The sequence below is a fragment of the Camelus bactrianus genome, chromosome 8, assembly GCF_048773025.1.
Source record: "Camelus bactrianus isolate YW-2024 breed Bactrian camel chromosome 8, ASM4877302v1, whole genome shotgun sequence".
Taxonomy (NCBI): Eukaryota; Metazoa; Chordata; class Mammalia; order Artiodactyla; family Camelidae; genus Camelus; species Camelus bactrianus.
This window is the reverse complement of record NC_133546.1, coordinates 9,088,470-9,112,241: the sequence shown is the minus strand read 5'-3', so window position 1 is coordinate 9,112,241 and position 23,772 is coordinate 9,088,470. Positions and strand designations below refer to the sequence as shown.

Below are 23,772 nucleotides of genomic sequence, written 5' to 3'. Positions count from 1 at the left end.
AAGAGCACCACATACATAAGTTCTCATCACACTGGTAGTCAAATTTATGGTAACTGTTTGTCAAATTAAAAGCTAGAATTTTTTAAATGATCATCTTTAATGGTGGCTGACATCTTGGAGGAATCCTCGTAAAAGACCAACTTTTGACAGCTATTATTCCTTTTATCCCAGTTATAGCTTGAAATGTTTTAACCCAGCCTGTTCCCACCTTCTTCCTGCAATGATTCCTTTGACCAGTCAAGCCACTTTCTGAGATAAGTGTTCTTGAGGATGAAATTCAAGGACATAAAGACTCAGCTAGATGGCTTCTTTTATAGTAATTTTCTCTCTAGACTTTGAACCTCTTTAGAAATACAATCACTATGACAGCTGCCTCTTCAGTCTTCCCCTTAGCCACAACTAAATCAATTTTGAGAAAAACAGCACTCTCTAAAATAAAAAAATACCTTAAACAAAGCAGCTTTTTATTTACAGTAAGTCTTGAGATAAGAAGGAAAGAACTGAAAAAGATAAGGGGATGTATATGACCTACAGAGCAGACTTAGGTCTACTCAAAGATGTGGAAAACCAAATATAGCTAGACATCTCCCTAATGACCTTCTGTCTTAGGTGGCTCATTCTTCTTTTCGAATGGAAAATCTAACTCAAATTATCTATTCAAAATTCAGTATAATATTATAGCCAGTGGAAGGATTACGCCGTAATACCTTTGTTTACACCACTCAGGAGGGTGGAAGCAGGAAATGAAGATGACCAGCAAGTCTCTGGACCAAGAATGGTAAACTAAGCTATTCTACTCTTTCTACCTGGACTCACCCCCAGTTCCTCCTGCCCTTTTTCTACCTAGGAGTTCAGTTCAAATATTTTATACTCTTCTGAGTCTTCTATGATCTACCAAGGATAACAAACTTTAAGAAATTCTGCCACCAGTGTACTCTGAACCATTATAGGATCTATCACATACAATTAGATGTAATTACTTATGAATTTGTCACTCCATCATCTTTTACTTACCAGCATATCCCTATCTTCTAGCACAGAACTTGGTACCTGAACAGGAATTCAGGAAATGTTCGTGGTAGAAAAGAATTAGTAAATAACTATAGAACTGAATTAATTAAGGCCAGAAGGCTAAAAGCTGAAAGAGAGATGGAAAGACAGGGCTGGAGAATCCACCTGGTACTAGAGTTCTGAATAAAGGGGTAAGTAAAATGTATAGGTGCCTATTTGGGATTTCTTAGCAAGGTTGATGCATAAATTTCAGATAAAGTTGTGAATAAGCTGAAAGATTTCTTAATTACTTTTAATACCATCTTTACCAAGTTAGAAAATACAAATTAAAAAAAATTCTATAGTGCTAGAAACACAGTAAGATAAATATGCAACAGCAGAAAGAATATTGTTATCCTTTGAAGTTATTTAATATGTTTTGTTCTATGGAAAGCTTTTAAAAAATAATCTATGCACAAAACCCTTGATTTGGAATAGAAAAGAAAATGCAATGAAAGCAGTGTTAATATTATAAGCTATAAACTTACCAGCATGCAAGTAGAGCATTACATAAACACAGTTATTTTAAAAGTCTTATGATTCGAAAATCATAAAATGCAAAGTGTAGGGTTTTTTTTTTTTTAAATTGGTGGGCTGTGATTCTATCGCTCACAGATAGTAAAATATAACTTTGTAATCCTCGTGTGGGGGTCTTTTCATATTGCAGTACCTGAGAGTATTTTCCTTTGTCAGTAATACTGGGAATGCTGGGGGAAGGAGAAAAGGAGGGGACAAAGCTTTGTCTTCTGAATAGAATAAAGGCAGAATGTCAACTTAAAAAGCAACCCTGGGATCAACATCCTATTTATGGTATTCAAATATTACAACATGAATTGGCAAGCTCTTCTGATAAATTACCCAAATTCCACTTTTGTTCTTTAAAGGTATCATCTTACATATACTTTTTGATGCAACTGTAAAAAAAGCTGCCTGTATTAATTATTAAAAAGGAAAAAAAATTATTTTAATGTGGCACAAAACATGAAAAACAAAATTTAAATTCTTTAGTATCTGTTTAAACATCCTAAATCGCATCTAACTATTGAGAAAGTTTAATTTCATGGCCATAAGCTCTAACTGCATAGGTGCCGTTCTACTAATTCAGCCCATTTATTCTCTGCGATTGGATTAACAAAAATAATACTATAGCCCTCAGTAACAACAGTGTTACTCATCTAAAAATAAAAAAGACGTGGAGAATATCTTTGTGTATGGAAGTTACTTTCAACTTAAGGTAGAAACTTAAGTTACCTTTATAGACTCCAAACTGTCAAAACTCCATGTTGTAAAGGTTAAAAATCAATTTGCCTCCAGATTCCATCTATGCAAAGAACAGGGACAGCAGGAGCTGGGAATAGTGGGGAGAAGAAGGGGGATTCAAGGTGGGGGATTAGCAAAGTTTCCTGGGCAAAGCTAGAAAGGCCCAGATCTAGAAAGAACGCGGCCTTTCAGCACGGCTAGAACTCTGAACATGACAGAGACTGATGAGGACAGCCAGACGCTCAGCTGCAGCACTGCCAGCTTCTGGACCTGCTCGTGCTCTGTGGGCCTGTCCTGTGCGCTGTAGGATGATTAGCAGCATCTCTGGCCTCTATCCGTTAGATGCAGGTGGCCCCCCTGCCATCATGACAGCCGACAGTGCCTCCAGACACTGCCAGGTCTCTTTTGGGGTGGGGTAAGGTGGGAAGGACACAGCAAAATTGCCACACACACCCTCAACCCTGGGTTGAGAGCCAGTAAGTTAAAGAATCAGCAGGGGCCAGATCACAGAGGGACTTATAAACCATTACAAGAAACCTGGAATGTTCTCAAGGGAAGAGGGAGCCCATCCAACAGATGTTCACCAAATGCCTCCTCTGTGCTCGGCACAGTACAGGCGCTGAGGCCACAACAATGAAAAGATAAATGAGGTCTCTACTCTCAGAATTTATGTCCTTTTAGTGAAGACAGATAAAATTAAAAAATGGTCAATATAACTTCATTTTGCAACAAGTGCTGTGAAGAAACTAGCATAATGTCAGAGAGGACCTGAGTGGTGGGAGTAAAGAGGCTACTGTGTTTTAGACTAAATGGTCTGGGGAAGCTTCTCTGAGGAGGTGAAATAAATCTGAGTTGAAACCTTGGAAGGTAACACAGAGCCAGCCATGCAAAGCCCCAGGCAAGGAGTTTCCTGGGCAAAGCTGGAAAGGCCCTGGTACTGAAGGAACAAGGAGGCCGAGGCCCTAGCAGGGCCAGGTGCGTTGGGTTGGAGGGGTGACTGGGTTGGTTCAAGATGAGGTCAGCGAGGTAGGTGGGGCTACATCCTGTGAGACTTCTTCAGCGGGAGATAGGAGACGCTGAAGGGGTTTTAAATAAAGAAGAGACATGACTTACATTTAAAAATATCTCTGGCTGCTGTGTGGAAAAGTTCTCGGGGAAGTAAAGGAGAGGCCAAGATCCTGGACAGGAAACTATTTCAATATACCAGGCAAAAGATGAATGGAGCTGGAGAGAGATGAAGAGCCACACTGTGTTAGCCACAGAGCTGACGAGCAGCACTTGCTCATGGATCAGGTGAAGGCAATGATGGGAAATGAGATCATCTAAGAGGCTTCTCTGCTGGCTTGAACAACTTAGGAGACGGGAGGGGACTCACTGAAATGGGAAAGACTCAGGGGGAGCAAGGTGGGGAGGAGGTGAGGAAAACTGGAGTTCTGCTTAGGATGCGGGTCCTTGACATGCCTGTGAGACATACAAGAGGTAGACTCCATGCAGTTTCAAGGAAAATCTGAAGGTCAGGTGGGAGCTATATATTTGGACATTATCAGGTTGTACTGATTCTTTTTAAATGCTAGGGACTAAGTGAGAGCACCAAGGGACTAAGGACACATGGAAAACAGAAGAGTCCAAGTGTGAAGCCACTGGAAACACCAACATTTAGACGTCTGCAGGGGCGCAGCCAGCAAAGGAGACCCAGAGATGGCCAGTGAGACAGAAAGGGTAGAAGCCAAAAGACAGTGTGTCACGGAGAGGAGAATGCTCACTTGTGTCAAATGGGCTGGGAGGTCAAGTGACAAGAGGGATAAGGACAAGACCCGGGTCTGGCAACATGGAGGGCACTGGCGATCCAACACCAGCAGTTTAGGGGGTGCTGGGAAAGCTGTTGGACTGCGAAGGGCAGGGAGTGGAGACAGTGACCACAGGAAACTCTCTTAGGAAATCTTTTCTGTGAAGGGAAGCAGGCAGATGGGCTGGTAGCTGGACGAGGATGAGGAACACCAAGAGATTTTTAGAGGTGGGAGAAACTAGAGCAGGTCTCCACACACTGCAGCAGAGGGGAAACCTGGTGATCAGCAAAGGCTGGGAATAATCAGGGAAGCGAGGTCCTTGGGCAGACGTGCGGGGAGGAGGGTGAACGCCCTCATGAGGGGAGGGCTTTCGCAGCAGCATGGATATTCCACCCATGGTGACACAGAAAGGCAGAGGGAGCGGGACAGCTGCAGGCAGAGGTTTGGGGAGATGAAGGCCAGTGCATTCTTGCAGTACATGGAGAAAGGACTGTAGGGAGCAAGGTGGGAGGCAGGAAGAATGGAGATCAGCTGGGAAAATATCTTGAGGCAGGAAGGTGCCCCTAACTGTAGTGGCTGTCGGGGTTGGACAGTAGCGAGACTTGGTGACTGATCGGATACGGGGATGAGAAAGAGCATGGTCATAAATAAAACCCAGTGTTTCTCTAGGCAGCTTTGTGGATGATGCTGCCATTCACTGTGCGTGACCTGGGAGTAGGCTGGGGGGTGGGGTGGGGTAAATGACAGTTCAGGTGGAGACACACGTGATGCCTGCAGGACATCCAAGCATCAGTGTCCAGTCAAATGCAGCTCAGGGGTCCAGGTGAAGGCGCAGACCTGGCAGTGGTCTGTAGGTGGATAAAGCCACCGGAGTTAACCTGTGGAGAAAAGACAAGGGCAAAGAAGGAACCCAAAGTAAATGGGGTAGTGGGAAGTGAAAAACAAGAGCCAAACTAGGATCAAGAACAAGTACAAAAAGAGTAAGAAGTATGAAAGCCCAGATTCTGTCAGCACAGAAGCAAATAATAACTGATCTATCTGAGTCATCAAGAAAAGGTGAAACTAAATTATGTTCAGCACAATTTGCTTTGTGGAAAGGTATATAACACATTACAAAAACTTCTTAAAATTGTCAGAGGTATTTCAGTCAGGAAAATTTGAGAGAACAGTTCATATTCTGATATACTGATAAATGAATAATATATACATATATCAACATATATAAAAAATTTTTCACAGTGTGAGGCATTTGTAAGTGACTAACCAATAACAGGTACCTTTGAAAACAAAGCTGCAGGAGGAAGCGTTTGCTGTCAGGTCTTCACTCCATCATGCTTTGGTTAGAGAGATCTGCTCACTTGAGTCCAATTTTCTAAGCTCAGTGTAAGAAGTAAGACAGAGAAAAAGAAAGCCCACGTGAAATCAAGGGCCCTTTCCTCCAGAGGCGTAAGACTGGGACCATTCCTGAGATGATTAAGCCCGACTGCGTCAGGCCTGGAAGAAGGTGGCTTTTGTGGCAGAGCTTATCCTTCTGGGTAACTGCTGCACATTCTCACTTTATAAAATGCTCAAGGCCCCATTTTACTTATGAAAGGAAACTGGTGGGTTTTTAAAGAGGAATCTTGGCACTATGCCAAAAGAGCTGATTTCCCCCTACCCTTGGCTTAAAAAAAAAAAAAAAGGAAAAGTACATTGGTCATTATCTCCCATTTTAAACTGAGCAAGTCCCTTTGATTTGATCTTTGTCAGCAAATTGCTGCTCCACATTTACACAGAGTGCCTCTCCCCACCAAGCCCATTAGAGCTGCAACGGAATGGGAAATAAGTGGTATAGAGATGTTCTTGTCACCTCAGACCTGAGTTTAACTGAAGCACAGCACCACTTCCAATTAATTTAAAAATGATTCCAGGAAAAAATATTCCTCAATGCTTCAGTTGTCTGAAGGCCCGAGAGCTTGACAGATGGAGCTATCTCCGCAAGATCATGATGACTGTGTCCTGGGCAGCCTAGGAAGTACAGTCAGCAAGAGGAAGCAAGGCTGGGGCTGCTGACGTACGGTCATCAGAATCAGAGACTGAAGCTTTCTTCCTAGGGGCAGAAGCTGGTAGAAACCTTTGGAAGCACTGAAATTAGATTAGGCAAGGATGCAGAAGGGAAGTGTTTCAGCCAAATTTCAGACTTCCCCATAGGTCAGTCAGAAGTGGCTACAATTACACAATGTGCCAGAAGACTCAGATTTGTTTTTAACCTCTGACCTAAACCAATGAAAAATATACAGCATGAAGTCTACTTCCTTCTTAGATATCTTAGAAGTTAAAACCTTTTCAGCTTTTCCATAGTTCTACTTTACATATGGGGTTCGAGCATTCACTCTACAATGCTGCTTTCATTTGAAATGAAGAAGTAAACACAGTGTAAGAATAAATGTACTGAATATGAGATGCACCAGAACGTTGGTAAAAATGAAACTGGCAAAAAGTAAAAAGAGAGAGATTTGCTGTAATTAGCAAAAGCCCTCAAGCTGGTCATAAGGTAATTAAAGTGAGCCCAAATATTAATATAAAAGTATGCCAATAGCTGCAGCTACAAAAAAGAGCTGGAGAAAATTTTATTAGAGTGCATCCATTATTGTGCCAGAGAAAAGGTATAATATTACTTCTCTTAAAAGATCTTTATTAGAGTAGAAAAGTCAAACGACAATTTTTTGAGAAATATTTAAAATATTATATGTTTTTAATATGTTTTACTTCTAGTTTTTTAAAGAAAAAGAGGTCTGGGCTTTTGAGAAAAAAGCAATCTATTTTAGATGAGGAGGAAGACAGGCTGGAGAGTATGCAAGACTTTGATCACAGATTATTTCCATAAAAGTCTTTACAGCAGCAGGGTCTTCAGAGAGATGCAATAAAGGAAGAGATTATTTTCCATATATCAGATTGGCAAAAATTTCAGGGTAACAGAAACCACTAATGGCAAGGGTGCTAGGAAACTTGTACATATTGTTGATATTCTCTGAACTACATAAGCTTTTCTGGGGACCATTTAGCAACAGATATCAAAAACATTTTAAAAATGCACTTTGATTCAACAATAACATCTTCTGTCTTTAGAACAGATTTCTTGACCAAGAAAAGTACAAAAAGATGTTTGCCTATAAAGGTTCACTATGGGGTTTGATAGTGAAAAATTACAATCTAAATGCTGTTGGCTGGAGACTGATTATCTATAACATACAACTGAGTACCACGTAGCCATTAAAAGTGATGAAGATTTATATAGTCTGCTGTGCAAAGATGTTCCCATGACTATTCAGTGAAAAAAAAAGTTCCAGAATAGTATAGTAAAAAACAACATTTATATACCATTATATGTACATGCCTACTATAGAAAGTCTAGAAGGATGTTTCTACTGTAATAAGTGATTACAACTCAGGGAGATTTCTGGTGATTTCTGTTTCTTTTTTGTACTTTTCTACATTGATTTTTAAAAAAAAAAAACAATGAGTTCATTTTTTTTAGGAGAAAACAAAGCCATCTTTGTTTAAAAATAGGTCTGAAATATATTTTTCTTTAAAAATAAACACCAATATATATAAATAAGAACAAATACCTCTCATCCCATGGTAAAAAACAAACAAACAAACTTCCATTTATAAGTTAATTTTTAAATTTAAATCTCTGGACAAATTTGAAATATTTCATAATAACTGAGAATGTTTCCATTCATGGATTTATTGCTATTGAGGTTTTAGCTCCTATGAAGGCAACTGTAGGTGATATGTAAATTCTAACTACACTAGGTATTGTGAATATATTCTACACAAACCACAGTAAATGTTAGCAATTTACTGACCAGTACTGGGCGATTCTGACCAGTATTTTTAGATAACTTCACCTCAAACAAATGCAGAACAAGGGTCCACAGGCATAAAATGCTGTAACGATTCCAATCATATAAATCAGGAATTTTTTACATCCCTAATGTTTCTCCTTCAAAGGGAAGGAAAAAAAGACAAGATAGCTTAACCATAAATATGCTCAACCTCTTCAGAAAAGGTTTCAAGTGTCACTACTACTATAAATAATAAAAGGTTAAGAAGTTAACATGTAAGTAACTGTAGATGGCATGTTTTTTTTCTTTTGATAATTGGGGAATTACCAGTTAGCATCACTAATGCCCTTATTTACTGCCTGAAGAGCATTTATCTCCACTGTCTTCTAAACTTAAAATGTCTTCCCTAATAAAACAATCTAACAGTATCACGTGCACAGTATGCACAGACATGTCCGAACATGTCAGTCTCCCAGGATCATTTGCACAACTGCCTTAGGGGACCATGAACCCACAGTAAATGTCCATTCTTTACACAATTAAGTTCCTGTGATAAAATTAATGCTGCCTCAATCATAACCATAATTCAAATTAATTGACGAACCCAAGGCTGGTCAACAGGGTGGAGCTGGTGTGGTGATGCCAGGCTGGACCTGTACTGATTCCTGCACAAAGGCAGGCAGGGTCCCATTTTAGATTCTGGACACACTGATCTGCATCAGTCGGCTGACTCTAAGATAGCTTCCACTAGCTCTTTTTTGGAACCTCTGATTAAATGCTATACACCATTATGTAAAATACAAACTTATATTTATATCTGATGTGTTAAACATGTTCCATGTGAAATGAAGTTCTATACTAATTATGAATAAACAAAGAGTAAATCCAAAATATTTCTAAGAAAACGAAGAGCTCTGCTTTAAGCATTTTCAGCATGTTCCCTTTTAGGCCAGCAGATGTAGCTGTGATTTAAAACAGGGAATGCAAACTGCTCTCTCAGTCAGCCATTAGATGGCACCCTTTTGTATGGAACTGGATTTATACTGGAGAGTTAATACAATTCAAGGTAGCTACCAACACTTATTTGACACTGGAATTGATTCTTATTTACCTGCATTTATCTAGAATGATCATCTCAATTACTTACTGAGTGCACAGATCGGGACCATTTTTGCTCAACATTTTTTGACTGAAACTTTTCCTTATTCATTGAAAGATGACATTTCCTAATAAGATGCAGTAAATTAATAAAAGTTCATCAGTGGAATCAGGGTAACCTCACAGTTACTATCAAAACTGTCTAATTCCAGAACCAAAATATAGCACACTGCTCTCCACAAGCCTCAGAGCAGGGTCATTTAATAAGAAACTTCCTTGGAAAGTCAATCCATGATGCTTAAAACCTAAGCCTTATATACTAACAGTTTACTGAGGAGCCCTGTCTTAGCTCAAGTGCCAGGCTCAGGGTAGGCCTGAAATGTCTTTTGAATAAGCAAATTAATAAACACTACTGCTTTTAAATATGTCTTAAAAAAAGTATCAGTGGGTTCATTTTTCTCAGATGTGGAAATCAAATTGATATGCCTAATGACCACCATGTAGGAAGAGTGAACTTGCGTTCTCTTTTTTGGTTAAAGACATGAACATGTAATATAAAACGATTTCAAGTGTCCTTACATTCAATAGTGCCAATGAGAAAAGAATTTTTCTCCCCCAAATATTTTACTTAGGTAATAATCCTCTTATCAGTGCTATAAAACAAAAAAGTTCACATTCTAGAAACTAAAATAGCACAGTCTAGCCCAGGAAGCCCAAGTTCTCAAGCATATAATTTAATTTAAATAACCTGATTTTGTTGGCCTATGAAAATTTGGATTATGACTCTTCCAAATCAAAGACTGTTCATATTTTCACATATCTTAAAAATTTACTACTCAATTTATGACCTACATTACTAAGCTCTAGAAACATTACCTATCACTTCCATGCACTCAAAGTGAAGTGCTAACAGACCATCATTTTTACAGACACTAAAAGCTTAATAATTTTATTATTATTTGCATGCCTCCCAAGCAGGCTTTATATGTAGTCAAGGAAGTTTTGACAACTCTCAGACAGTTGTGGGTTATGGTCAGCATACATTAATAAAAATAGTCTAGGACTTTTTTTTTTTAAAAGCAATATTATTGTTAAAGCAATATATATTTTAAGAATACAGAGAAAAGTGAAATAAAAAATTTACCCATATGTCTGTAATTCATTCACATATGACCACCAGACATATTTCCTCCTAGTCTTTTCCACTTGTTTTCAAATAACTGCTTTCATATACTATGAGAGAAGAATGGCTGTTCCTATACCAGACTGAGTTCAGCTATGATACTGGGAGATGAGGGCCACATTGAAGATGCCCAGTAAAACCTGTCAGGTTATCAGGAACTGTGTGGAACATGCCACAATCAACACCATTAAGTTCACTACCTCCTTCCCCCTGCCCTGGCCCCTTCTGCCTACTCCTTTATTTCCCATCTTAACTAAGAGAGGGAGGTAAAACTGGAAAAAAAATCTAGGTTCTGAGGACTACCAGACTTGGGTTCAAATCTTGACTCTGACAATTACAAGCTATGATCTTGGTCAAGTGACTGAACCTGAGTCCCAATTTCTTCATTTATAAAATGGGGGATATTAGTACCTGTTTCATAGCTATTATGAAGATTAAATAATCTGCTATGTCTAAAACGTCTGGTACAATGGCTGAAATGAAGAAAACATTTTATATTGGTCAAAAGCAAAACTGAGGTAACAAAATCATCAAAAATCTTCAGTCATGGGTTTTCTAACTTTTTCAACTAATCTGTACTTTATCATTACAATGAGTAGCAGGCAGTTACTTTAAAAATAAAGATTAGGGGAAAAGCAACATCTGTCTATCAGTATATTTTGAGTGAAAAAATACAATAGTGCCTGTGTGTAGTTATGATTAAACTAAACGTGAAAAATGCAGTAACACTAACACCTAGACTCCAGCAACTCCCCCTCCCTTGCATCAGTCTCCCCGCCACTGAACTACTTCCATCGGCGCACACACATGCTATTAACACAACCAACTTAAAAACAAAAACAAAAACCTCTCGACCCCACTCCCCCTTGTAGCAGCTATGACCTCATTTACTTCTTTCCCTTTAGAGCAAACTCAGACTTGCCCATACATGCTGCCTCCAGCCTCTCTGCTCCATTCTCTTTCGGATCCACTCCACTCAGGCTTTACCCACCAAAGACGCCACACTGCCAACTCAGTGAACTACCAGTTCTCATTTTATGCGACTATACCCAGCATCTACCTCCTTGAACCATTTTTTTCACCTGGCATCCAAGTCACCATTCTCCTGGTTTTCCCTAACTCTTGGGTAGGGATAGCTTCTCCTCATTCCTCAACCTCTAGCTCTTGGAAATGCCCAAGAGCTCCTTCCTCAGACTCTGCTCTCTTCTCTCTACACTCACTTTGGTGAGCTCATCTGACCTTGTGGCTTTAAATACTATCCACATATTGATGAGTCTCAAATTTATATCTTCACCTTGTGCCTCTCCCCTGAACTCAAAACTTCTATATCTAACTGCTTACTTGACTCTCCACTTGGCTCTCTAAAAGGCACCTCCAACTCACAAGTCCCAGACTAACCTCCTGACATTATGCCCTAACACCTGCTCCTCTCTCACTGGTCCGTCCCATCCATTTTCCAGCTGTTCAGACCCAAAGCCTGGAGACATCCTTGACTTATTTTCTCTCACCTCCCGCATTCAATTTATAACAGATCCCTTGTTGCCCTTACCTTCAAAATATATCCAGAACTTCTTTTCATCAACTCAACTCCTGCCATCGATTCTAAACCACTACCAATTCTCACCTGTCACAAAGAGCCTGGTCCACAGAACTTCCTACCAGTAGTTTAAATAAATATAAGCCAGTCATTCTGAATGTACAGCTTTTTTGCTTGGAGTACTACTTACACACACACACACACACACACACACACACACACACACACACACACACACACTTTAGGATCTTTTCCCAATAATGTATAAACACATTAATAATTTAAATAATAATTTTAAAATGCTTTAACTATTTTACAAGGATGTTTATATATATATGGACATCAAACAGCATAGAAAATTGTTCTAAATTAAATCATTTTACTGAACAAGCAGCAATGGCCAATTTATATAAAATGAACATTTGCTATGAATTAGTCATTAATTATATTTGAAGTTTCACCACCTTCAAATATTTAAATTATTTATATGATTTACTAGTAATGAGAAGTTGCCTAGTTATTAGTAAGAATTTAGTCAATTCCCTGTTACTCACTTCCCAAGACAGTAAACTACATACAAATTTGTAAATCTGGTAGATTTAGACTGCACAAAGTAGAATAAACATTCCAGATACCAATTACAGGGTTGTAGTTACTTACACTGTGAACTCCTAATGCTTTCCAGACTGCGAAGCTGATCACACCAACCCCACACCATGCATAAAGTGAGCCCCACCCCAGGGCTCGCAGGGCAAGGGAAGACCCGCTCTCTGGTAAGGCAGCCGTGGCCATACTTCCCTGAAACGAAGACAGAAAGGTTTGGGTAAAAATCATCAGCTCAGAAAGAATAAATATTTGGAGAGTGTTTGAAATGAATAATTCTCTCTTCCCATGATATTGGGAAGCCAGATCAACCCAAGTTCAAATACAAGCTTTGCTACTTAATAACTGTATGACTTAAGTCACAACTTCTCTGGTTGACAAATATTTGAGTAGGCAAGGCACTGTGCCAGGAGCCGTGCTGGGTACTGGAGGAATAAAGGTAAACAGAGCAACTTCTTTATGACAAAGCACTTCAGTCCTGGGGATAGTGGAGGTGGACATGGTGAAGACAGACACCTAGAAGTTAATTATGATCTAAATGGAAAGGACAATGATAGAACCACACATATATACAGGGCACTGTGAGCCCAGAGAAGGGCACCTAATCTACCTGCAGGGAGGGGAAGTTTTAAGGAGAGGTTCCTGAAAGAGGTGAGCTAAATCTAAATCTGAGAAAGATGTGTGATATAATTCCTTGTGAGGACTTTTAAATATATATGCAAAATGCCTGGCACATAGTAGAAATTCAGTCCATGGCAGCTATTAAAGAGAAACTAGAAAATAAAGTGACCCTCCTCCCAATTTTCAAGATAATATTAAGGTAAAAATCTATAATTATAATAACTGAACAACTTTCAGACGATAAGCATAAAAAACCCGACTAGAGAAGGGTAAGAATGCAATGCATACTTCAAAAAGGAATAACCGTCCTATTACCGACAGCACTGAGGTGGAGTAGTGGGCGGGTGTGTGTGTGTGAAGGGGGTACACTATAGAAAGACAAAAATATTGGGAGGAATGGAGTATTAGATTTCTAAAGTCTCTTCCATGATTTGGTAATTTAAAATATAAGTTGGCAGTGTATTTTTATTTAAAAATCGAAACTCTGAAGTAAAAATAAACAAAGATATTCCTCTACTACACTGATCAGATGCTCACTGGAGGACAATATCTAGGGTTAGTGTCTATTAATTTAGGTTAGAAGGAGCTCATAATAAGAAAACAACAAAATAGTAAAGGTCTGACAAGCATGAAGGGAGATAAATTAATTTTTTGTAAAGTATGATGATATTCTATGGATGTGATGAGCTATTTTTCTGTATCTATTATTTTATGAATAAAACTGCACAAGCAGTATTCATACGCTAAAAGTTTCTTTTTACTATTAATACTGGTGACTAAATTAGACTGATCAGAAGAACCAAAGAGGCACATTTTTCCTTATACTGTTAAATGATCATTAATCTTATTTTAAAATGAGATTAATTTTTAAATAAGATTGCAGGACTACAACCTCCCAGGGATCCTATATATTCAAATACTATATCATAGTTAATAATTATATATATAAGTGTAATTTTATATATTGCTCCTTTACTATAAGACAAGCACTGTTCAAAGCATTTTACATGTATTAACTCACTTAACCTCACTCTGTGAGATAGGTACTATTACCTTATGAAAGACTAAACTGAGGCAGCGAGAAATTAAATAATTTGTTCAAGGTTTCACAGCTTATAAAAGCTAGGGCACTTCAGCAGTCTGGCTTTTCAGACTAAGGGGAACTTGCCATTCAGTCATTCATCACTTCTGATTCTACACAACACAATACAAAATGCAAGTGAAAGTATCTTTTTAAGTGGAAACAAATCCATGGTGTAAATTAGAATAAAAACCATCATTATTCAGAATAATTCAAATATTTACACTAGAGGAAGCTGAGAAAGAAGTGATAATACATAAGGGCCTACTTGAAATTTAAACTATGGGACATTCATTTATTTCCTTAATTTGACCTGAATATGAAATACAATTTATCTTTAAAATTTTTTTAAAAGGATCTGTAGAATTTAGGAACTATTAAAAATTTATTATTTTTTTCCTGTGAGTCTGTCTGCTAAAACCCATTAAACATCAACAAACAAAAATGCTCAGAAAAAATAATTTAACTTTCTCAAAAGTTTAGTCTTATTTTTTTTCTAATTATATATCATTATGAAAAATTTGGTATGTATGAAAAAGCCTAATGATGAATGAAAAAAATTCATTTTATTATCCAGTAAACCACAGTAAACATTTCGACATATTCTCCCTCTTTTTGATTTTTTGAGGACATTTAAAAAACAATTTAACATCGTTAAAACTTTAATCTTCAACATTCATCCTCTCACAGTGTCAAGAACTCACATTTTAATGGTTACATTACACTGATTTATCACAATTTACTTAGCCATTTGTTATGAATGTATCCTAGTTTAATATTTTTTAAATTAAAAACTTCTTTGTGCCTAAACACTTACCTGTTCTTCTGATTAACTCCATGGGGAAAACTCCTCAAAGCAGAATTACTAAGTGGAGAAGCATGAACATTTTATACACTGATACATACTACAAAATGTTTTTCAAAAGGTTGTACTAAGTTACAATAATGTTTCATGAGGACCATTTCAATTTCAAGTTAGCTAGCATTAGATGGTCTCAGTAAAAACAAACACACAAAAAAGAAACTTTTGAAATTTATATAAAACTATTTATAACCTACATTTCTATTGTTACTGAGAATGACGGTCCAAGTTACCATGAGCCAATGTTTACATCTTTGTAATTACATATTCTTGTTATTTGTCCACTTAAAGTTTTCTGATTTGTATATTCTTTCTGTATTAATGTTCTTTGAAGTCCTTAAACCTATCATACGTGCTATCATATTTCCCTAGTTTGGTTTATTTTTATCCTTTTATTTTGCTTTGTTTGTTTTTGGTCAAAGATGCATTCTAATGCTTTTAAGCTTACTAGAACTTCCCTCCTCCAAAGTCATAGTCATTTCTCTTTCCTTCTAGCTGCATTTTTGTTTAAGAAAAAATTTTTTACCCCTAACTTTTTAGTTCATCTGGTATTTATTTCAGTTTTGATGGAAGCTGGTAACTAAAAAGATTTTGCTTCCCCAATAGCTTAGCAACTGCCCCAGCATCACTCAATGGATTAACCTTCTCTTCCCAACTTACTTAAGAAACTTGCAAATAGAGAGGTTTGTTTCTAAGCTATTTTTGTACTACAAATTTTGCTGGAATCACAGATTTAATTATAGAATCATAAAAAGTCTTGATGTCCAGAAAGTACATCATATTCATTACTTTTTATCAAACATTTCTTTACTGTTTTTGCTTATTAATTCTTCTAGAAAAACCCCAGAACATTTTGTCAAGATTCCTCCAACTCCCATTCATTGTCATTTTCATTAGAATGACAACTTACTAGCTAATCTGGTAAGCGACAGCAAATTTATGACATCCTGTCTTTCATCAGGAAATATGTTTCCATTTACTCAAGTCTTTTTTTTAAGAATAATTTTCTCTATATTGCTCAATCCATTTCTTAATAAAGGTTTTTTAATGCATGTGTTTGTGACTGTGAATGTTATTCAGAGTACACAGAAACACTTCATTTACCTGCATTCCCATGCCAGCACATGCCTAGACCTACCAGAAACTATCACATGACAGACCTTTTGTAGATATATCCTAGTCCCAACCAGACTTTCAAGAGATTTTTCTTTAGCTATTTTCTATGATGAAAACAATATACTACTCTCTGCAATTATTCCTTTTGCCATGTTGCTATAATTTCAGTGGTTCCCTGGATACTACAGATCTCACACAAATTCACTAACTTCTCAATGGCCTGAATTTTCATCTAGAAGTGGTACCACTAACCAAATATTATTACACCAGGGTCAGTTTAAGTGCTTTGGCTTAAATTTTATTTTAGAAACTTAAATTAAAATCCTTTATTTCCCTGGGAAGGAAAGAAATTATATATGTGTTACAGATATACATAAATCTTTAAAGCCTACATAATTCCACATTTGTTTTGCTAGGTAAGAATGGTAGCTGTGCGTAAAAGTAATCCTTAATAACATAGCAGTACTCCCAATAAAATCTTAGGCTTGCCAAACTTTTTGATTAAAAACCAAGGAACATGCTGTATTTGTGTATGTCTCAAAAATTGATTATGAGGAAGTGAGTTATTATCAGTTGATGTCTGCATACTTCCAAAAATGAATTTTAGTGGAAATGATGTTAAAAATTGATGTGTCCTTATTAAGTTTTTAAAAGTCTAGTCACAAGCTTTATCTGCTGGAGTATATGTCACATGACTTTCATACAGCCTGCTCAGAATTTTCAAAATGAACACTGGCTGACTGGCTGCAGGGAAAGACTGACTTGCCAACAAATACTGTTGCTTCAAAAGCTCTTTAGATAAAACCGCATATGTTAGTCACGTATATATAAATGAAAGCTACATTTTTCTCACTACCACATTGTTCATTTTTTTCATTTAAATTAAAATGAAGGCATATGCATATGGAAGTTGAATTTAACAATTCACAGTGCAGTTATGATATTTAATATCCCCAAGATAAAACAGAAAGTTATTTTCACAGTTAAAATTGTATTTATAATACCTCTTATGCTTAAAGACATAGGTACCCCTTCTACCTATTTTTAACAAGACTTAGTCTATTATTCACAGGTGTAGGAATTCTAAGGACAAATAGCTCAGTTTGTCAGAAAGTCAACTGCACACCTAAGAATTTAAGGTTCATGTTTTTAGGGTTTTTTTTTTTTTCAGTTTAATCCTGGGATGAATTTGATATAAATCAAATGGATATTTAAAAGAATGTTCAATCTAGCTATTTCCCCTATAGAGCATTCTTATCTGACACATTTTGCTACATTCTTTACGCCATAGAAACAACTGTTTTTATAACATACACAGTATATATTTTTTAAATATTTGCTTTTATAATTTCTCAGCAGTTGTAGCTATTTCAGAAGGATGATGACTCACCCTTCTGTCTGCTCACTACATAAATGGGTCTTGAAATAACTCAGTTATCTGAAGAATATTTAAACCCCAAAACAAGGCTTCTCAGTCTTTCTGGATCCATTTACACTGGGACCCCAAAGATTTCTGATTTTGTGAATTAAAACAACTATTTCCAAAACAAAAAATTTAGTACAAAGAGAGGCGAGGCTTTACATTTTTGATAATCTTGTAAATGGCTACATAAAAGACAGCTCGACTTTCATATACAGGTCTATATTCAATCTGTTGCAATAGGTTTTTGGTTGAAGTATATGAATAAAATCTATCCTTATACAGATGTGTGATTGGAAAAGAGAGGAGTATTTTAACAGCCTCGCTTCTTTGATACTACACCCAAATTCGACAAATAGTTTCTTAAAAGTTACCTGCACTATGGAATATGAAATCATATCAATGAATTTTTATACTTTGTTACATTAAAACCCATTAGTCTGTTTTACATTTTGAATGGAACTTTTATCCATGCATCACAATCATTCAGGAAATAATGATTTGCCAAGTTATGTAGATCTTTCAATTGTTGACACCATTATTAAATATTTAAAAGTCACATCATTAATATCACTACTAATCTTGTTAGAAAAGCCTTTAAATGTTGAGCAGCTGGCAAGCTCACAATGGCAGATACAAGTTTTCTAAAATCTAATTTTTACCTATAAGAAATTATATAGATTTCTTAGTTATAGATACAGAAAAGATATAGAATTTTATCATTGACAACAAATACTAACAACGGCTCACTTGAAGGGACAGGCTCATTTTGTTCATTTTGAAGATGTCTACTGAGTAACTATAGTTGTTCAGCTATTCAGAACTCAGTTGTTCTTTCAAGTGAAAATTATATGCCATGAGAAAAAAGTGACTGGTTCAGTGTGTAACTCAATCACACAACTGGTTTTTCTTGAGAAAAACATCTTACTTTGGTATAAAGTAGATGTGCTTTCCATGTATTTCCCACTTCTTCATATAGGATATTAAAGAGGTATGTTCAAGAATCAAGATTTTAAGGATTAATAATTTTACTGCTTCAACAAGGACATTCTTCTGCAGTGATGGCTTTAACCACAGGTGTGTGGGAAGGAAGACCACAATACAGTTTGGGGTCACTGCCTTGACTACAGGAAGGCACCGGCAATTTTCCCCCTATTGCTTCTGTACCATTAGTGGAAAAGTCTTAGCAGTATTATGAAAATAATTGACTTTACAGATGCCCAATGGGTCTCAAGGATCCCCAGGGTTCTGTGGACCACAGTCTGAAAACCACTGTGTTAGACTGTAAAGGCCATGCGTAATATCAAATCTTAGAACCACAAAATAGAAAAATAGAATGCAAAATTGTGAACATGTGTATGTGATTTTATTTTTTTGAGAGACAGAATCGCTAGCTTTGATTAGATTCTCAAATAGATCTGTGACCCAAAGGTTATCATCATAACCTGTATTTAGAAATCGACAAAAACTCCACATTAAAGCACCACTATCAGTCAGGTTTTACTGATTTCTGCCACAAGAGACATATTTCTGCTCTGAAAATATTCTGTAACATAGAGGGAGAATGACCTTAAAATGCATAACATCGATTTGGGAACCTCCATACGAACCCTGAGTGTACAGAGGGGAATCCAAATGCACTTCAAATGTGATCTCTTGCCACTCTTAAGGCTTAAATATGATTATTAGATTATTAAAGATAGATACAAGCAAAAAAGGACTTCGACTGGTTTATGATTTTTTCACATAACACTCTTCTTCCAAAGCAAGTATCAAATTGTAATTATATAGTTATAATTACATATGTATTTAATATGTATTTAATAACTGTCTCCTGCACCAGACCTAGCTTCCTGAGGGGCAGATAAATTTTGTTCATTTTTGTATCTCTTGTACCTAGCTAGCACAGTGCCTGCACAAGAAAGATCTGGAATAAACATTTGTTGAAGCCATGAATTAATGGATAAATAAACTACATCAGGTGGGTAGGCCAGAGACCGGACAATACAAGAGAACTACAAGTAAATGGTAAGAAAATTTCTCATCAACTGAGGAAATGAGGTACATTTATCCATGTCAGAGTGACTGCTCGATCTTGCTCATAGGTAAGGATTTTCTGCCTTTAGGAGGTTATAGTCATTTGACCAAAATTTACTGGGCACCTACTATGTACCAGGTATTTTCTAGGAAGTGAGGCTGCTGCACCTCCCAAGCACACATGGTTTCTGGGTTCAAGGAGCTGACCTATGTTTTTCATCAATACTAAGATGCACTTTATTTCAACATTTTAATCTCTCTGAGACAAAAATGCCTCTCGCAGCATTGTCTCAAGAATTTATTTGGCATTGTTTTTCTTTTTCAGTGGTACATAAAACATTGGGGCCCCTTACCACTGAAAGTGATTTACCTAGATTTAGATTTAATGTCATGTGAATAGGAAATGTACTAGATGAGCTTTCAAAGTCTTGTTTCAAAGTCAAAGTTTAAAAAGCACATAATTAAGTACTTCTTTTTAAATGAAAATAAAGATAGTTGACTAATTTGTATACTTCTTGAATCTATGAGGCACATATTGGTTTACTTACAGCAATATGAGAGGCCATCAACACTTCTTTTACTTATCTTAAGCAGAACAGCTGCCATTTGTTTGTAAACAATAATAATGCAATGAATGGATTTCGGTGTCACAAACCTTACTGAACCATTCAGGACTTCTCTTTTTCGCCAATGATAATGTTGTAACAAATCCAGCCAGCATTCCTGCTGCAGCAACAGTACCAAGGAAAATTCCACCTGCGAAGAGTTTTGGGGGTAGGGAGTGAAGGGTGGGGAGAGGAAAAAAAAAACCCTGAAGTTAAAAAGAGGTACATAAGTAAGTTTCAGATACTGTTTGAAATTTGAGAAAAGATGGCTAAGCAGCTCTTGGCAAAGGTAAATAATAGCGGCTCTGAAACCTGCGTGACCTCACGACCTCTGATTTCTGAGGCCATTCCAAGGTGTCATTCCCCAGTGCAGAGAATAGGAGCAGGGTCCCTTCCTCTGGACAGTGGCGTGAAGTTTCTCCCGGGGAGGGGAAAAACAATAGAGATAGTGAGAGTTAGAAAAGGGGGATACGAGAGAAACTGTAAAGGGAATGGGGGCAACGCAGCACATACAGAACAGCCCACGGGACCAGCCTCCAGCCCAGGAGAGACTACACCCCGCCCGATCCCAACCGCTAAACTGAGGGACACCAAAACGAAGGTCTCCCTGGGCGGGATGTGCGTGGGACTGACCACTCCAGCGCAAGCTAGTGCCCCGGGTGAGCTCACCCACTCCCACACTACACCACACCTTTAACCAGGAAAAGACGCTCGTCAGTGGATCCCGGAGCCTCCAGCGCGGCGGACGGGTCCGCAGTCCCAGAGCCCTCGCTCTCCATGTTTATTAGTCTCCACTACTGCGTCCCGGGCCAACTGGGCCCGGGTGGAAGCGAGGGCGAGGCACAGGAGAAAGGTTCCGCTGCCACCTCCCTCTGTGCAACCTGAATACCGGTCCGGGGAAAGACCGCAGTCCCCAGCCGTCTGTCTTCCTGTGGGCAATCTCGGGGAAGATGCGGTGGCTGCACCCTGAGGCCAGTGTCCTCCAAGGCGGTCAACTAGGGAGGATCATTTGCCTGCTCCAAGGTGATGATCGCTGCTCTTTAATGCTGTGTCTATTTGAAACAATGCTCAACTTTGACTCTAGGAGGCAGTGAGGGGTCGCAGATTGCGCCAGCAGCCCTGGACCACCCTGGTTGGCGAGCCAAGAGATTAGTTTCCTGATCAGCCTTACACTATGTCCAGGGATTTGGCCCGCATTAGCATTTCACGATTCTAAAAAGTAGGTCTCAGTCTTTTCTCTGTACTTCGCTGGGAAATTTCGTTAACAGTCGTCACTTTAGGTGTAACTGACAGGGTTTATCCCTGGAAGAACGCCAGGCTCTCAGCTCTGTGGTCATGTGCCTCCTATCCAACTAGTTGATTGATCAGCTAACCTAGGGGATTGGATGTCTAGCATGCTGAACTGAAGTGAACGGCACAACCCCAGCCGGGCCAGCTGAGGACCACCCCAAGGAGTTGCTAACAACCGAGTTTCAAGGCTGCCCTAGAACCGCTCAACGCTGGCTGGCCACCATCAGACAAACCTGGTCTTCCCAGACTGGAAGGCTGATTTGAGAATGGTGGTGGATTTTGTAGATGGCCATTGAGAAGATGAGGCTAGTAGTCAAAATATTTTCAGCCTTGTAAACACAGACACAAGACATCATCTTTTAAAATGAAGCACTCTGACTGTTACTTGTTCATTCTAAACAACAAAAGCCAGGAACTTCTTGAGGGTGGGTGATGGAGATCCTTATTCATTTTCAAATGTCCGGGCCTGCTTTCAGGATATTACCTCGTGATGCATAATAAACAAATTTTGCGTGAGTAAATGAACGCATCAGTTAAAATACAATTTATAGCCCAAACCTGGGCTCAGGTCCTAAACCACTTCTCAGCTGTGTGAACCTGATGGGGTTATCAGGCTCTCTTATCTCAATTTCTTCACCTGCAAAATAAAGAAACTGAGAATACCCACTTCATAGGGTTGCTGTGAGAATTAAATGCAGCAATGTAGATAAAGAACTTCACATAATACCTGGCACAAACAAACACCCAGTAGATTTTAGCTCTAGTTACTATCCCCTTCGATTCCAGTAGCTGTTTTGCTGCATTACCTATGGAGATTTTTAAAAAAAAATTACAGACGCTCAGGGCCTCCACACTGTAGATTACAGCTCTGAAGATCCAGGCAGACCAGTTTAAAATCTCCATGGGGCTTCTGATATGAACCAGGTTGAAAACTACTGCTCTATTCAAATTTCTGTGTGGGAGAAATCACATAGAATTTGACTTTGGATTCTTTGGAAGCACAATGTCATAATTGGAAAGAGCCCCTTAAACTGGCAAATGCTGGGCTAATTTGTTGAAGTTCCTTCCTCAGACTTATCCTTCCCCTTCTACACAATGGAGACCATAGCAGTTAACATTTATTGAGTGCTTTCCGTGGGTCTGGCAGTGCCCTAAATGCTTCAAATAAGTTATCTAATTTAATCTTCTCCATTGTGGACCAAAAGAAATAATTATTGCCTACCATTTCAGTAAACAATGAATGTTGCCCTCCATTAAGCCATTAGCCCCTGCAGCTGCCTGGATGGTGTACCCTGAGGGAGAAAAACAGGTTACTGGCCCTAGACAGTTAAAATGCATATCAAAGGAATAATTTCAATAAGCCCAGACTCTTGCATCTTCCCATACATAGCAAAACACTAGAATCATTAACATGAGATTTTGTGTGTGTGTGTGATTAGCATCAATCTTTTGATGTTTGATTATGTTTGTTTGTTTTTCCAGCAAAAACTCCTATCTATCCTGGCTTTTCTCTTACTTCTTTGGAGCAGTTTCTCAGAGCTGTCTGAGAGGCTGATTCCTAGGCTATTGTCCTCAGTAAGACCCTCAAATAAAACATAACTCAACTTTTAGGTTGTGTGTTTTCAGTAAATGCCATAAACTCTGAGAGACTGACTTGCTCAGCTGTTCATTGGCAGAGCCAGGATTTACAAGTAGCTCCTTGTCAAGCCCTTATCCATCTCCCAGGGATCCTCAATCTTGAGCTTGATAATTGGAATCACATGGACAGGCTTCTTGACCACAGATTACTGGTCCCCAATCCCAGAGTTTTTGGTGAGTTTTGAGAACATGCAGATCTAACAAGTGATGCAGATCTTCCCAGGTGATGCTGATGCTTGGAGACTGTCTTCTCTCTGACTTATTCTTACAATTTCTACCTCTACAATCGATATAAACACACCAATTACCAGTACTGAAATTGAATAAGTAATTTAAAAACTCCCAACAAACAAAAGTTTAGGACCATTTTAACATTTGGAATTCTGTTTTCTCAAGACATATTTACAGAGAAAAAGTGTTAATTCCTCAACTCTCCCCATTCTTTTCTGTCCCCCCAAAAAGCACAGAAACTTTTTATTTTAAGGATCACATTACTATATACTGTAAGTGTATATAGTACTTACATATAGTACTTACAAGAGAGAGAAAACATCTTTAAATCTAGGGCAGTTACAGCGTCCTGTATTCTGGAGCCGGTCTCCATTTTGAGACAGTAACTACAAACCCTGTTGGACACCCATCTGCTTTTATTCCTGAGGATGTGGTTCACAAACTTCTTCCTTCTTTCTAACTCCCAAAAGTAAAGAACAGCTTTCTTCTTTCCTACATGAAACTTACTTTCCCAGTGAACAGA

The 23,772-nt window shown here is 38.1% G+C and overlaps 1 protein-coding gene across 2 annotated transcripts in view; it reads right to left on the bottom strand.

Moving 5' to 3' along the window:
* TMEM242 (transmembrane protein 242) overlaps positions 1-23,298 on the bottom strand; it is a 40,572-nt gene extending 17,274 nt beyond the window's left edge. The window contains exons 1-3 of one of the 2 annotated variants that reach the window (XM_074368086.1): positions 20,782-23,298; positions 20,141-20,241; positions 12,406-12,543 (exon numbers count right to left, since the gene is read on the bottom strand). In XM_074368086.1, coding sequence (XP_074224187.1) covers positions 12,406-12,543; positions 20,141-20,241; positions 20,782-20,869 — 327 coding nt within the window. In that variant the 5' untranslated portion in view covers positions 20,870-23,298. The remainder of the gene's footprint in view (positions 1-12,405; positions 12,544-20,140; positions 20,242-20,781) is intronic. The other variant, XM_074368087.1, reaches the window with a different exon arrangement.
* Positions 23,299-23,772: the final 474 nt, after the last annotated feature.